Raw genomic sequence first — 16,085 nt, forward strand, 5'->3', positions numbered from 1 at the left:
CATCGATAAGAGAGAACAGGAATGCTAAAAACTTAAATCCGCGACTCTGCAATGGTTTCGCCTTCAACCTGGTTGCGCTACATTGCCAGCAAACTCGAGTACTCCGCCTCTCTCAGCTATAAGGTCAGTCCCATCTTTCGATTCTTGCTTGTGTTGTTTCCTGATTCTTGGCTGGTGGAATTTTTCCGTTAAATCGTTTTAGTTCAATTTTTATGCTGCTGTATAAAAGGGTTTTAAGAAGATTGTGGGGGTCTAGTTCTAATATTTGCGCAAGGGAAATGGTGGGTTTCTCGAAAATTGTGTAAATATTGAATCTTTGTATGATTGTATCCATTTGTATATTCTATTCAGAAGGTGCCTTTTTCAACGTGAGAAATGGGCTATTGTTTGTGTTCAGAAAAATTGGTGCAGAATGCTTTGAGCTAGATTCTTGATTTTGTTAGATTTGGAATAGCTATATATAGTTTTCGAAGTTAGAAATTGCTAAGCAAAAGGGAAAATAAAATGTAATTGTTCTTGATACTTGGATGCAAAATCTTCATGAAAGTGCTGCAAATGAGCATGAAAGAAAATGCTTCTTTTACTTCTTTATCTTGTTTTTATGTTTTTCCCTCCCTCCATAATCATCCATTAGTTGGATTGTAGAGTTTTGTTTGATTAATTACAGCGTACAGTATTGTAATTTTCCCTGACTTGAATATGCGAGTGGAAAGTCTTAGATTGTGATAGTTTTCACCTTCCTTTGTCACACTTGCTTTTCTCCTCCCGTCATTGATTCAGAGGGTGTTGACTTTCTTTAGAGTTTTTGACAAAGAAAAGGTAAAAAAGGAAATGCCTTTGAATGAAAGAGGATTTGTTTGGATGCATTATTTTCTTTGATCTTTTCATTTATAATTTTGTCCCCACTTTTAGAATCATGTGTCCGGACAAGAACATGGTTTATTCATCTCTACTCCTTTACAAAAAAATTGAGTTGCATGACTTCTAAGTTCTAACACGTTCGGAAGCTAAGCCGGCATGTCTAATGTTATGAATACCTGCATGTCCGTTAATAGTTTAATCATGGGTACTACTATTACACAATGGCGCAATGCTTTCATCTATTAGCAGCAGTTAATATTGCTATGACAGGCCATATTGGGGGAATAGTTTTTGTTTCTCTTGTTTGCCTTAGGTTTGAATGTTCTCATCATTTGCCTCTCTCAGGTACATAATAGAGAAGCTTGGATTTTGGTTTGTTTGACCTTGTTCTCAGAACTCCGTGTTATACCAAATAGGATTTTTTTCTCGTTCATGTTAGCAGGATCTTTTATGAGTATTTTCCAGAGGCACAAGCGGGAATTGTTTACCTCAGTATCTATGATCACCTTTCTCTGGTATTGGTTATTTGCTATATTTGGCTGTACCTGTAAATATAATTATATTTTCATGTCCTGAATGAGTACGGTTTTTTGGGGATTTTCTAAACACCTGGCCTCAGAAAACTTTTACGTGGTTGCAGACATATAACCAAGGTAAAATTACAGATCGTGAAGTATTTGATACCGTGTGGAAGAATGTATTCCAAGGAAAGTTGACATTCTTGCACTGGAACAAGGGAGATGAAATGGCCCCAACTATAGGGACTCAGGGTGGAACACTGCTTGTTAGGAAAATTCCAGCTGCGGATCCGATGTATGTTTTTCATATCACAACACCAATGTTATTACCTTGATTGGCTTACATGGCGGAAAGGGTTGATTTGAAGTTTTTACGTGTATACACTTTTAGTGATAAATATAAGCTCATTTTCTAACAAGTTTTGATTTTCTAGAATGTTTTTCATTTGCATAAAATGTTACACAAGCATTGGAATCTATTAATGGCTACCAAAATTTCCCGTCAGTGCTTGTTAAGATTTCAAATATGTTTGGTCTAAATTCTGTTCCAACCTCTTGTCATTGATATTCAAGTTTGTGAATGGGTAAATTACACTTAAGCTGCGTAATCTTCGCCGTTAGTCATGATTGCATTGACATTTTTCCTGTGTTTTTCTTTTCTTCAACCTCGACTCCTAGCTAATATTTTTATTTCAAACTTGAGTATCGACTGGTTTGCCTTAATAACCCAATAATGGTATTCTTTGGTTTGAACCTAGTTCCATGTTCTTACATGAAGTTTGTTGGATCTTCACGATGAATGTTATTTTTTCATGATTAAGTGACATGAAGAGTTCTTTTTCTGGTATTGCTGTGAATTGAATTTTGGTTGGTCACGTGAAGCATTTCATATGTTAGTAATATATGATGCTAATTCATGCTCTTATGCTATTCGGTTTAAACCCTGTTAAGTTACATGTTCTTAAATAAAGTTTGTTGGATCTTCTCGATGAATATTATTTTATCATGATTAAGTAATATGCCACGGCAAATTTGTTTCTGGGATTGGCACTAAATATAATTTTTGGGGGGGGTGACATGAGGCATGTTAACAAATATGCTACCACTGTGTCGTACCTTTCAGTAATATGATCTGGAAAAATAATTGCCAATTGCCTGCTTAATATGCTTATGATTGAATAATCTCAATTCATAATCATGTGTAGATGGAAGAATTAGTGTCTACGAAAAGATTTATCACCTAATGCTACAGTGCAAATATAATATTTTCAAAAGAAGTCCCTGATGAAACTGCTCTTGTGACAGGCGAGTTTATGTCGGAGACGTAGTTGTCTTGAAGGACCCTACAGACTCGGAAAAGTATCTTGTCAGGAGGTTAGCTGCTATTGAAGGCTATGAAATGGCTTCCACTGATGCGAAGGATGAGCCTTTTGTTCTCGAAAAGGATCAGTGTTGGGTTTTGGCTGACAATGAAAACGTGAAGCCCAAGGTATACGCTTCTGACTCAAATGATACTTTCCTTAGAACGAATATAAAGGGGTCTTAACATTCTCTCATGCTTTGCACTTAAAAATGTTGGGAGCGTAAACAAGTGTGTATGCTGATGGTTGTGGAAGCCTAATGCAAGCCTCTCTGAAGGAGCACGTGAAGAATATTAAGTGTTAGGCACAGTATATTTCTGCCAACATCTTTGGAAGTGAGAATGAATAAAGGACACACTTTTATATTTAATTGCTACCATTATTTGATGCACTTGCTACTGATATTAGGAAACACTTGTCCTAACGTAATGAGGGTGATAATTTTGAACTTCACCATGCCTAAATTCCTTCTTGTGCATCCATGTCCATGTTGCACCATTGCTCAACTCAATTTCCTTTGAACTCTTAATACAAACGACATTTTTTCAACATCAGGAACTAAGTTTAATGATGGTTTTTCTATGAAGTCGAGATTGTTAAATTAAACATAGTTGTGTAATAATGAGGCTGTAGATGCTGAGCTGGATCTAGGATTTCAGTAGAGACCGGTGACTTGGTAAATCTGTTTTTGGTTTGGGGCTAGGATGACATCGAACTCACATTTCTTGAAAATTATTTTATTAAAATTTTGAAATTTCTTAATATGAAGGGGAACTCTGATTCCCTCTGAGTCCATTCATGTTTATCTGAAATTCCCACTTTTTGGCCTGACAGGAAGCCTACGATAGTCGAACATTTGGTCCGGTAACGATGGCAGACATAGTTGGTAGGGTCATATATTGCTTAAGAAGCGCAGTTGATCATGGCCCTGTAAAAAATAGGTAAACCATTTTCATCTGTACTAACATTTGTCAAAACATTCTTACATTTCTTTTTGCATGTTTGAAATGGTGATCGAACTGTAATGTTATTTTTCAGTAATTTCAGTACGAGGAAGGATTCACCGGTCCTTGAAGTCGAACTTGATGTCGATGAAATGGCGAGAAATCATAAAGCATAGACTACGAATCATGAAGAAAACTCTCCGTCCGTCTCCATTTTTCTTCATAGACCCTTTTCGAGTGTAAGTTGATTAAGAGTAACATTTTATTTTTTTGAAAAACGATCTCATTTCAAGGACAATGGTTTACCTGACGATAATTTTGTTGAATCAAAATTTTTGGATCTCTTTGAAGTAGAATTTAAAATATAAATAAATAAAGGATAAGAAGAAGCATGTGTCAGATTAAGTGTCTGAGCTTACAATTAAGCCAATTCGCAAAACTTCACATTTCATAAAATAGGTGATAAAGTGATACCTTATATTCATAAGTCGATTTCTTATACTCTATTCTTAAGTTTTTAACGAGGTCTTAGGTTCGAGATTTTATTGTAACAAGCACTTCCTCGACTAAAGGGGAAAAAAGTCATGCTTGACATGACATCTCAATTTAAGGATATAGTTTGAGAATGTGGAACTCTGATAAAAACTTGTTGAGAATGGCAGATATTGCTTGTTGAGGATAATGCTTATGGAGAAGACCACCTTGTAGCCTATGTGGCGTTGCGTTTTGTTTTGTTTTTTGTATGATGATGGATCTGAAATCATTCTTTTGATAAACAAAATCTCCATATTATTGTAGTGGATTGCAAACAAGGCTAATGAGGTAAATCGCACTAAGAGAGTGTTTGAAAAAGTTTTTGTTTATTTTGAAGTGATTTTTTTGGAGATTATAAAGAAGCGCGTGAGAAGCAAAATCAAGGAGTGTTTGGAATAAAAATGTAAAGTTAACAAGCTAAAATTTTAAGGTTTGGAGAAAACTTCTTTCGAAACTTATTTTTAGTAAATGATAATAATATTTTAACCTATATAACATTAATCTCTTTTAATTATCTAAATTTTTGGTACTCACGCCATCAACAATGTATTATTATTATTATTATTATTATTATTATTATTATTATTATTATTATTATTATTATTTTGAATACTTTGTATCAAAATTAACTTGTCGTTTTAGGACTTTATATAAGATCAATAAAATAAAAAAAAGCAAATAATAAAATCTGTATAAAATGCGCAACATATGTCGAAAAACATTTAAAAAATAAAAATGATAAAAAAATGTAAAATATTTTGTAAAAAGAAATGTTATTGTTTTATCAAAATTTATAACTGACGGTAATAATACAACTTAAATTTTTAATATCGTACAGCTTATGAAGGGTCACATTTCAATTGTTATATTAATCAAATACAATTGTTGAACTCCAACAATATAATATCACAGTTATAGAGCATTTAATCATTTAACATCCATGTATGTTAATATTTGTTTTTCCCTTCATTCGAGCGAAAACGCCTAAAGATCATGCAAGATCAATGACGAAAAATAGGATTATAGAAGAATGGAGAATCGATTGAAGTAGGGAGAAACAAGTTGTTGTTGTTGTCGTTGTTGTTATTATTATTTTTATTTTTATTTTTGAACTTCAAGCACAAATCTATACAATAATAAATTTAGAAGCTCATTCCCTAATTACTAGCCTCGCTGTTCCTTCAAGCGCTAGCTGCATGTTGTGCCCACCATTGAATTCCATCCAGAAATAGATGGCTCTGAATTGGAATCTGGAGCGCACGAATTTCCTACCAAGTCACAAATTTATATTATCAATTTATAGTTAGTTACATAAAGCTCGAAAATATAATCGAAATCCCAGAAATATTTTCAATGGATCTATTTGAATATACTTTCTAAATGTTTAAAGATGAATAATATAGAAATATATATTTTTCTTCACCTTTAGATTTAAAAATCTTTTAAGTTTTCGATTTCATGTTTTTTAGATGAATTTCTAAAGTAGTGTTTGAGAGAAGTTCTAGGAAGTACTTCTCAATTTTTTCTTAACAAAATTTTGAAAATTCCATAATCGCAAAAAGTTTGGCACTTACTGTAACATTCAAAGTAGCTGATATGCCATGAACAACGATCAGTTAATTTATCGGAAAAGATGGCCAAACATTCGATCTCTTGATCGCATGAGGAGGAGATGAAAATATATATGAATCATGCATAGAGGATGTAAAAGACCACTAAATCTTTCACAATATTGTGGTTTTGGTGCATCACAAACTATTACTAGGGCTGCTTTATATAGAGTTGAGTGAATGTATGTTTTTATTTTTATTTTTAGAAAAAATAGATTATGGTGATATATGTATTTAAGATTTTGCGTACCAATACGAGATTGAGTTAATAAATTATTTGCATAAGAGTAAAACTAGAAAAATCTCATTATGTCGATTTCATGTTTTTTTTTTTCCGATATTCAACTAGAATGAGAGAATATATATTATTTGCATAAAAGTAAAGCAGGAAAAATCTCATCATGTCGATTTCAGACTTTTTTGATATTCAACTCGAATCAGTCAATAAATTATTTGCATAAAAGTAACATTGAAGCAAGTGTTGGGTGTGTAATAAGAGCGAATCTGAAATAGTTAAGAAGTCGTAGGGTATGTTGCAACAAGCAGTGGAACAAGGCACACATGAATTTGCCCCCACACAAAGTGCTTATGAAACACAATCGTCTTTCAATATACAACAACTAGTGTTTTGTGATAGTAAAATTCGAAAATACAAAATCGGGTGAACTTCAAGATGTTTTTTTGAACTTTCAGATATGATTAACGTACATAAAATTAAAACATAAATAAGCCGTGGACGAAAAATGAATGCATTTTCGAGTTTTTGGTGAGTTCTCAACACACACTTTCACAAAAAGTCAGTTCAATCCATGAAGACCTCACTGGCAAGATCAACTCAGTTTAGGCCAACCAATCTGTCAAGATTGATAATCTCTACAGAGCTACAATCGGTCTTGCATATTCTACGGAAACAAGAACTGAGAGTCCCCAATGTTGACAAAAAGGGAGATGTTGACAAAAAGGGAGAAACTGAGCAGAAATAAAAAAAGGGAAACTAAGTAGAAACCAACGAGGGAGAAGAGCAGCCAGAATCATCACAGAAAATAAAAGATTATCAGTACATATTTTATCTATAAAACTATGTGTATCAATTTTAGAATTCTTAGTGTATCAAACTATTAGTTTTTGAATATATATGAATCATCAGATTTCTGAATTCCTAAGTCCAGGATAGAGAGGGGGAAATTGCAGATTTTGTCAAACACCAAAATGAGAGAAATTGTTGGATCAGTTAAAGTTTTGATGTTTAAACTAGAGTCGTACAATTTGGGTTAGGTCCGTCGGATCGATCCGCCCTGCCGTACAACTTAAGTGAGTTGAGTTGAGATTTTTTAAACTCAACAAAAGGTGGACCTAGGCGGGCTAAGATTGGCCCGCGAGCATGGAGATTTTTTTTTAAAAATATTTACATTAGGGATTTATATGTATTTTTTTAAATGAAAGTTGTGATTATGTTTGTATTAGTCACTTTGTATAAAATGTAAACGCATGAATCAATAATTAGAAATTTTATTAATATGTTTTTATTAATATTTATTTATGTGATTAAATTTAATTAATTATAATGAATTTTAATTAGTTTTATTTATTTATTTTTATTTGTTGTGAGCCAACTCGCGGGTCGGTTCGTCAAACCCGCAACCCATCTTGGGTTGGGTTGGGGATTTTCAGTCCGTCGAAATGGTGGATCGCCCTTGCCCCGCCAAATGACGCAGTCTTTTTGCGGGCCGGCCCGTCCTGCTATGGGTTGGGTCAATCTTAAAGCAAAACTGAACTAAGTGATTAAGTTCCTAAGCTAAATTGGATGACCTAAACTGGACAAAGACTTAGACTGGGCAACTAAACTGATATGAGTAAATTGAACTAAAACTGAACTCACCAAACTGAATAAGGTATGTCAATCCTCACCAAGTTTAAAGGACATCAATTTATCTCGATAAATGGATTTTTAAAGTGATGATCAGCATAATTTTTTTTAAAAATATTTCATACTATATAAATGAGAAAATTCAATTTCTAAATATTGTCTTTTTTTTAAATATATACAAACTCTTTGCATGTATAAACTTATCCAAAAGATCATAGATGCACAAAAAAAGGGCCTACTGATCAATTTAATATTTTTGTGGAAAAAAAAGGCTACTCAAATTAAGATTTTTGTGAAAAAATATTCTTACTTCATTTACAAGAAAATAAAAATAAAAAATTTTGGTGTTTCATGATTATTGAAAGTAAATAAAAACCAACGAATTTTGTTTCAAGACAATTGGATTCTTATCAAATTTGTTCAACAAATAAAAACCAAAGAATTTTAGTTTTTCAATCTTTTAGACAACTGGATCTTTATATATTATACACGTATATTGTCAATTTTGACATCATTATAATAATTGATTTTACAAAAATATTATCACCCAATTTATCAAGTGTGTATTAACAAATGACAAAGTTGACAATAGACAATGTAAAAAACTTAGACATTAGTTCATATTTTTATAATATGTATAGATATATTATGTAGGGACCCGATCCGGATCACCTACTTGTTAAATTTCTAAGAATGCAATTAGATAACTTAACCAAAAAGTAAAGCAACGAAAGCTAAAATCAAGTTTACAAAGCAAACCGACAAAATACAACGACACTAAAATCCTAAGCGAATAATGTTATACAACTATATCGAATAAACTATATCAAATACACTAAACAAGACATCAACTCACTGCAACCACAGATCCTACTCCCAACCCTGTATCGATCCTCAGGTCTCATCCAACCTGAGAGCTGCTCTATCGACTAGGGTGTCCAAAAAAATAACAATAATGACTTGAACGACTAACGCTCACAATGTAAATTACGAGTTTAAAAACCAATATGATATATGTATGCAAATGACTGGGTACTGGTCAACTATCAAGTCTTCCTCAGTACTCTAGGTGCCAATAAGTGTGTAGTACCATCTGGATCAACTCTGCTGGGTAAACTCTCACACTCGTCAAGATCACCATAGCGTCAGTCCCCCTCATCACGACGTCTTGCAGTGTACGACCATATAACAGAGTGTAGGGCCGAGCGACCCTACTCAAAAGGTTATCTCAAAAGAGATAAGTCTCAACATGAATATGCACATGCAACATACTATAATAAAACAGTAAAACACGGATCATGTCACATAAAATACAACATATAACCATGCATACTCGCTGGCAATCTCAGTCAGTATTTACGTACCTTTATAAGGCAGTCCTAGCGATACAAGTCTAGAATCCATTCATACGAGCCAATAATTATTATATCACTAAAACATGTCTTTAATCTTGAATTAAGCTAATAGATACTTCCCAATTATAATCGAGATCTCAAACTGTACCTGCATCTGTCGTCAGCCCTTTGCTATCGAAGGCTCCAACTCCTGAGCACTGCTCGGTTGCTATCCCGAAAGTGTCTCCCTGCTGTCCAATCCTCGATAGAAATGGATAAAACCCACAATATCAACTGAAAGATGAGGGAGACCTGTCAATTGGAAAAATATAAATGAGCCTCGAATGACCTATTTATAGGCGGAGTTCGGACCTTCTGAACTTGATCTACACTAAATAACTTGATCAGACCAGTTATATAGTTCAGTCTTCCGGATCAGTTTGGTCTTCCGGACCATATCAACTCTCTACCAGAATAATTTATTCATATTCAAGATTGATCCGATTTGTTGAACATGCGGCTATTTTTGGAAAAAAGTTGCACTGGCTAGATTTTGTGACATTGGATCTCTGCGTCTATAAATATTTGAAGAACAACAAGGTTTATAACGATTTTGAATCGACAATCGTGAATCCACAGCTATCTTGCCCTCTACATATGGAATTTCATCATGACTTTAAATAAATTTTTCTTGATTAAATCCGAGATGTGACAATAGTTGATGCTTGGTATCTTTGTGTGTTCTCGGTCATTTTACTTGAATTTGAATGTCTACGAAACTTAATCCGTGAATTAATATAATTGTGTTCTTAGCTTTAGAATAATTTAATTTATTTTAATTAATTTAATTATTCAAAAAAATCATTTTTATTTAGCTTAGATTAAATTAAATCATTTATATCCCATCAATTAGAAATAGTTTTCGTGGGACGACTTGCACTCCATCCAACTATATTATTACTTTATCTAGTGCACTTGTTAGGATCCCCAATCAAAATCGTCAGGCAAGTTTACGCACCGTTGCCGGATAAGTGTTTGATATCCATGTTTTTATGTTTTTATTTTCTCTTGGGGGTGGGTCGTTCGTTTCATACTGTTCCACATCACTTAGCAACAATTTTAAATAGGATGTGATTATCTTTTGAGACACCACCTGATAAGTAAAATTTATTTCACTTCTATTGCATGTGTTTAATTAGGATTCTTGTTATTTTTTGAGCGATATTTTTCTTGTTTTGTGTTGTTTGTGTCGTTTGCAGGACATTGAGCATCAACCATTATTATGACCTAAAATGACATGTAACTGGATGAAAAGATAGAAGACAATAAGCCAAGGAAACAATAAAAAAAAATGCAAACCAGCAGTCGGGCGCACCCGCTTTCACCTGTGTTGAAAAATGGTTCCGAGGCAGCAACACATTCGCACCCGCGCCTGTACCTAGGCGCCCCGCACCCGTCAGAGTCCAGATTTTTGGAGAGTATTTCTTTTTGGTTTAAAATATCTGTGGGCATATTTTTGAGGAATATCGAGGGTATTGAGAACATAGAAGGTGGCCGAGAGTAGACTTTCACAAGAGAACACCCAAAAAACACTACCACACAACACTACGCATTCAAGAAGGCTTGAGACACGAATTTGAAACGTGGGAGAGAATGAAAGGGGATAGTTGAATCACAAGACATAGAACATTCATTGGGGATGGAGAATCAACATTTCTCTGTGATTTTTATTACCTGCCTTGATTTATGATGAGATTTTTGGATATGTCTATGTGTTTAATTATTTTATTATAAACCTATTAGTTGTCTCTAAAGATTGACGAATCTTGATTTGATTTTCATGTTTCAAATATTATTTTACTCACTATTGTTTTTTCTTACAATTTATTTGTGTATTCCTGTTTTGATTGTCTTTCAATTTACTGGTCATAGATTGAATGTTAAAATTTATTTGAAATTTGGCACTCGGTAGAAGATACTTTGAATAGGATCATAAAAAACAGGACCTAAGATTTTTTTAGAGTTTGGGAGACCTACAATTTTCTTTGAGGTAATTGAAATAGATCATTGAAATTGATTAAATTATTTTTATGTTTGATTTATGATAGGGATATTGAAATTGACATTACAATAAGAAATTTACTCGGCACTCGGAAGAGGCAGTAAATAACATTTAAGCGTTATCTGCCTTTGGAATAGGTGATATTATCAATTGATATGATTTACATGAATGAAAATTGAGTGAAATCTTGTATGTAGAACTCATCTCAGATCGTGTAATCAAAGCCGTCCTTGAAATTTTAGTTTATTTAATTTATTTTACTTACTAAATTTTAAACCATGATTTTTTAAATAAAGTTGAGATTATTTTAATTACAATATTTAGTGTGAATATAAATTTTTAATACTCGTGGGAATGATACTCTACTCATCATATATTAAAACTTGACATCGTGCGCTTACGAGTGAAAATCACGTAACAAGTTCTTGGGTGCACCCGAGCTGTTGGATTGCATCTTTTTTTTTTTATTGTTTCATTGGATTATTTTCTTCCATCTTTTCATCCAATTACATGTGCCAGTTTATGTCATAATGTTTTTTTAGATGAATTTCTTCCATAACCGCAAAAAAGTTTGGCACTTACTGTCTCATTCAAAGTAGCTGATATGCCATGAACAACGATCAGTTAATTTATCGGAAAAGATGGCCAAACATTCGATCTCTTGATCGCATGAGGAGGAGATGAAAATATATATGAATCATGCATAAAGGATGTAAAAGACCACTAAATCTTTCACAATATTGTGGTTTTGGTATGGTGCATCACAAACTATTACGAGGGTTGCTTTACATTGAGTTGAGTGAATGTATATTTTTATTTTTTTTATTTTTATTTTTAGAAAAAATAGATTATGGTGAATGGTGATATATGTATTTAAGATTTTGCGTACCAGTACGTGATTGAGTTAATAAATTATTTGCATAACTAGAAAAATATCATTGTGTCGATTTCATGTTTTTTTTTCCCGATATTCAACTAGAATGAGATAATATATTATTTGCATAAAAGTAAAGCAGGAAAAATCTCATCATGTTGATTTCAATCTTTTTTTATATTCAACTCGAATGAGTAAATAAATTATTTGCATAAAAGTAACACTGGAACAAGTGTTGGGTGTGTAATAAGTGCAAATATGATATAGTTTGAGAAGTCACATGGTATGTGTAACAAGCACTGGAACAAGGCACGAACAGAATATAAGTTGAATCTAGAGTTCAACTATACCTCCTCGACCTGATTTTGCCCCCGCACAGAGTACTTATGAAACACAATAATCGTCTCTCATTATATAACGACTAGTGTTTTGTGATAGTAAGATTCAAAAATACAAAATCGGGTGAATTCTTCAAGAAGTTTTTTTGAAATTTCGGATATGATTAATGTAAATACAAATTAAAGCATAAATAAGTCGTGGACGAAAATTGAACGCATTTTCGAGTTTTTTGAGAGTTCTCCAGACACTCTTTCACTAAAAGTCAGTTCAATCCATGAAGACCTCACTGCCAAAATCAACTCAGTTCAGGCCAACATATCTGTCAAGATTGATAATGTCTCTGCAGAGCTACAATCGGTTTTTCATATTCTACGGAAACTAAGAAGAAATGAAAAGGGAAAACTGAGCAAAAACCAGCGAGGGAGAAGAGCAGCTAGAGTCATTACAGAAGATAAATGATTATATTAGTACTTATTTTATTTACAAAACTATGTGTATCAATTTTAGAATTCTTAGTGTATCAAACTATCAGTTTTTGAATATTGATGAATTATCAGATTTCTGAAATCTTAAGTCTAGGACATACAAGGAGAAATCATAGATTTTGTCAAACACCAAAACGAAAGAAATTGTTGGAGCAATTAAGGTTTTGGCGTTTAAACTAGAGCCGTCAATTTGAGTTGGGATCGTCAGGTTGACCCTCCTCACCGCACAATTTAAGTGGAAACAAATCTTTAAGTAAATTAATTAAATCTGAACTAAGTGATTAAGTCCCTAAGCTAAACTAGATGACCTAAACTGGACTAGGACTTAGACCGGAAAACTAAACTGATACGAGTAAAATGAACTAAAACTGAACTTACCAAACTAAATGAGGTATGTCAATCCTCACCAAGTTTAAGGGGCATCAATTTATCTTGATAAATGGATTTGGATAAGTTTTCCTACAAATAAATGTTGCATACTCAAGTACACTACATATGCACTATTCTCAGAATACTATTGATGTGAACAAGAAAAAACCAACAGCTACCATAAATGGAAACAAATTTGTTTTCAAAATTTGTGACCGTTGGAATTCAAGTCTACAAATAAAAAGAAGATCATTTTAGCAACTCTCTCGCATCTCTTAAATTTACAAGCAAAAGATAAAGTATTCAAAGTAATTCCAAGCAAAACCATTCAGTCATGCAAAATTTACATAGAAATTATATATGATCATTGAGGATCAATTTGTGCAAAAAATTTACTTTTTAAATCATCTAATTTCGAGTCAGTTTTCATACTGTTCATTTTGTAAAAGAGTGTACTAGGAGTTTCAGTTTGGCACTGTTAAAATCAAATTGAACTGGGATTGTTAAAATTAATTGTATTATCCAAAGTCTTCTAGTGAATATCCTTCCAAAAGGAAGAATGGGTGGCGTCACGTAAGAGTATCTGGAGTTTCCGAACATCCATAGAAAACTGTGTTTATTTACATTTCAGTTAGCCTTTCTTTTTGGCATTTCACAAGTCAATTTCAATTGTTCTATATATCAGTTAGGCTTAATTTTGCACAATCTTTTTGTTAACCAAAATGATAATGACACGCGAGAATTGCAAATTTCAGTTTCTAACTTGAATGAATTAATTTTAAGATAAATTTGTTGAGAGTGTTTATTTAACCTTCCTTCTAAACTCTCTTCTCGATCCTAACAACCTCCCTCACCCTCATTTTTCTTGGCATTGTTTGATTTGAATTTTAAAAAAACTACTCAATATACACAATAGTATACAAGTAGGAAATGAAAGTCATAGACAGTCTATATGGGACATGCAATCCTTTTCTCCTTCTTACATATATTAATTAGGCATAATCACCAATTCTAAACAATTAATTTTTCATTCACCTAAAATATATTTTGAGTTAAAAAAAATATATTTTGAGAACCCAAAATTTCAGTTGGCTGAACTGAGGTAAACTGAAATAAGGTAGACTAAATTGAGATAAAATAAGCTAAGGTAAAATGAAATGAGGTAGAATGAATTGAGGTGAACTGAAATGACCAGTTTACCAAGACTAGTTCAGCTCCACGAGACTGATGAGGAGGTAGACTGAAATCTGTCCACAGGGGCATAGGCGAGTTGGTAAGGCCTGAGGTGACGTGGGAAAAGATTCTCCAGCATTGCGGGTTCGATCATGTGGAAGTATGCTCTGGGGGTTGGCCACGTTGCTCTCTCCTTCAAGTCCCTGCCGCTCGTGTACATCCCTCGATTTAACCTCCGCATGAGCCAATGCGCCTTTGAATCATGTGGAATGAGATCCCCTTCGGGGTCAACCCTTTTAAGGTAGACTGAAATCCCAGAAAGTAGTTATTCCAGATTTGTACCTGACGCATTAACTCAAAATTATGGCAATTAAGGGCGATAAATAGGAAGCTTAATAGTTAGAATTCTGCTTATAAATAGAATTCAGATTATGAGAAAAGGTTACACAAACTCTAAGAAAAAACGTAACATAAAACGAGAAATTATGCTGTCAAGATATTCAGTTTAGGGAGTCTAGTTGAGCGTTCAGTTGGGTAAGTGAAGAAAAACTCCAAGGCTACCAAAATATTTTAGCAATATCCTGTCAGTGTATGTTAAAGTACCAAATTTCTGTTTATATGTTTTAAAACTTATTTCAGCATGTTATTGTATTCAAAACCCTGATTTTATGAAAACTGAAATACTGATTTCTGTGCATTGAATCTTGTGAATTAGTGGCAGGAATATATATTCTGAACACTACTGAACTCTGATTACTGATTACTGGCCTCACTCTTTAGAGGTTAACATATAAGAGACTGATATCAGTTAGCAAGGAATTCATAATACAGTTTGGTTCATAAAACCGATTTCTGTCATTACTTATGGATACCGAATTTCTTTTTTTTTTTTATTCTGTTTGGATATATTTATGTATATGAGACTACTGTTAAAATGATTTTAAAAGCTGTGATGATTTCCTCCAATTACTGAGTGAAGACCATATCACTTACCTACCCAAAACCATCTGAAATAAGAACGAGAAAGAACTAGATGAAGATGAGCAAACTCAGTTTTGGGGCTGGTGAAGAAGAGAAAGACTGATTAGATTCATTTATGTCTGCTGCGTTAAGACTCTATTAATGTTGATCAGTTATGGATCGAATTATGTTATTCGTTTATGCATTGTAAAGACATCTTCTATAAGATTGCTATTGGGTTTTTAAATGCAAATAGATTGTAGGATTTTTCAAGTCTTATATTTTATTTTTAAAAATACATTTTTGGTCATTAACTTGTATACTCGCCTTACATTTTCATTTTTAGTCATATTGTTAATTCACACTCCTAGCCCAATTTTTACTTTTATTTTCAATAAAATTTGGCGAACATACTTGTATTTAAATAATTTTCTATTAATTATTAATTATGTTTTAGAATATTGTATTTTGATCATTTTTTTAGTTTCATGTAATATAATAGAGTCAAACAATTAAAAGGTGATAAATAAAATTACATATAACATTTTCAATAAAGCTAGTTTATACATTTTCTACTGAATTTTATTTTATATTAACAACAAAAAATCAATTCATAACAATTATAATACATTGGGAAGAAATTTTGAAGTGGAATTTGTTGTTTCCTTTTTTTTTTTAATGACGTGGGAGCCCACAACCACTATCTTTTGGTGCGCACTGGGTAAACCCCCAAACTAACGCAATAGCCTGCAAATTACGTTAAAACGTAAATACTTTGAATTTGTTTATTCCTT

The 16,085-nt window shown here is 32.9% G+C and overlaps 1 protein-coding gene across 2 annotated transcripts; it reads left to right on the forward strand.

The window, feature by feature from the left end:
- The first annotated feature begins 18 nt into the window (after window positions 1-18).
- On the forward strand, window positions 19-4,475 carry LOC140875451 (mitochondrial ATP-independent inner membrane protease subunit 2-like). 2 transcript variants are annotated; one of them, XR_012148452.1, is made up of 6 exons: window positions 19-123; window positions 1,502-1,674; window positions 2,685-2,868; window positions 3,575-3,681; window positions 3,779-3,923; window positions 4,347-4,475. XR_012148452.1 is itself a non-coding variant. In XM_073279136.1 (5 exons), exons 1-5 carry the CDS (start codon window positions 52-54, stop codon window positions 3,858-3,860), a joined length of 618 nt encoding a protein of 205 aa, XP_073135237.1. In that variant the 5' UTR covers window positions 19-51; the 3' UTR covers window positions 3,861-4,333. The 2 variants fall into 2 exon arrangements, 1 of the variants encoding a protein (XP_073135237.1); XM_073279136.1 differs by lacking the exon at window positions 4,347-4,475 and having other exon boundaries at window positions 3,779-4,333.
- Window positions 4,476-16,085: the final 11,610 nt, after the last annotated feature.

Source organism: Henckelia pumila, chromosome 1, assembly GCF_033568475.1.
Source record: "Henckelia pumila isolate YLH828 chromosome 1, ASM3356847v2, whole genome shotgun sequence".
Classification (NCBI taxonomy): Eukaryota; Viridiplantae; Streptophyta; class Magnoliopsida; order Lamiales; family Gesneriaceae; genus Henckelia; species Henckelia pumila.

Coding starts and splice junctions, on each gene's coding strand:
- LOC140875451 (XM_073279136.1), top strand. CDS start 52: ATGGTTTCGCCTTCAACCTGGTTGCGCTACATTGCCAGCAAACTCGAG. Junction 1,675..2,684: donor ATTCCAGCTGCGGATCCGAT/GTATGTTTTTCA, acceptor CTCTTGTGACAG/GCGAGTTTATGTCGGAGACG. Junction 3,682..3,778: donor CATGGCCCTGTAAAAAATAG/GTAAACCATTTT, acceptor GTTATTTTTCAG/TAATTTCAGTACGAGGAAGG.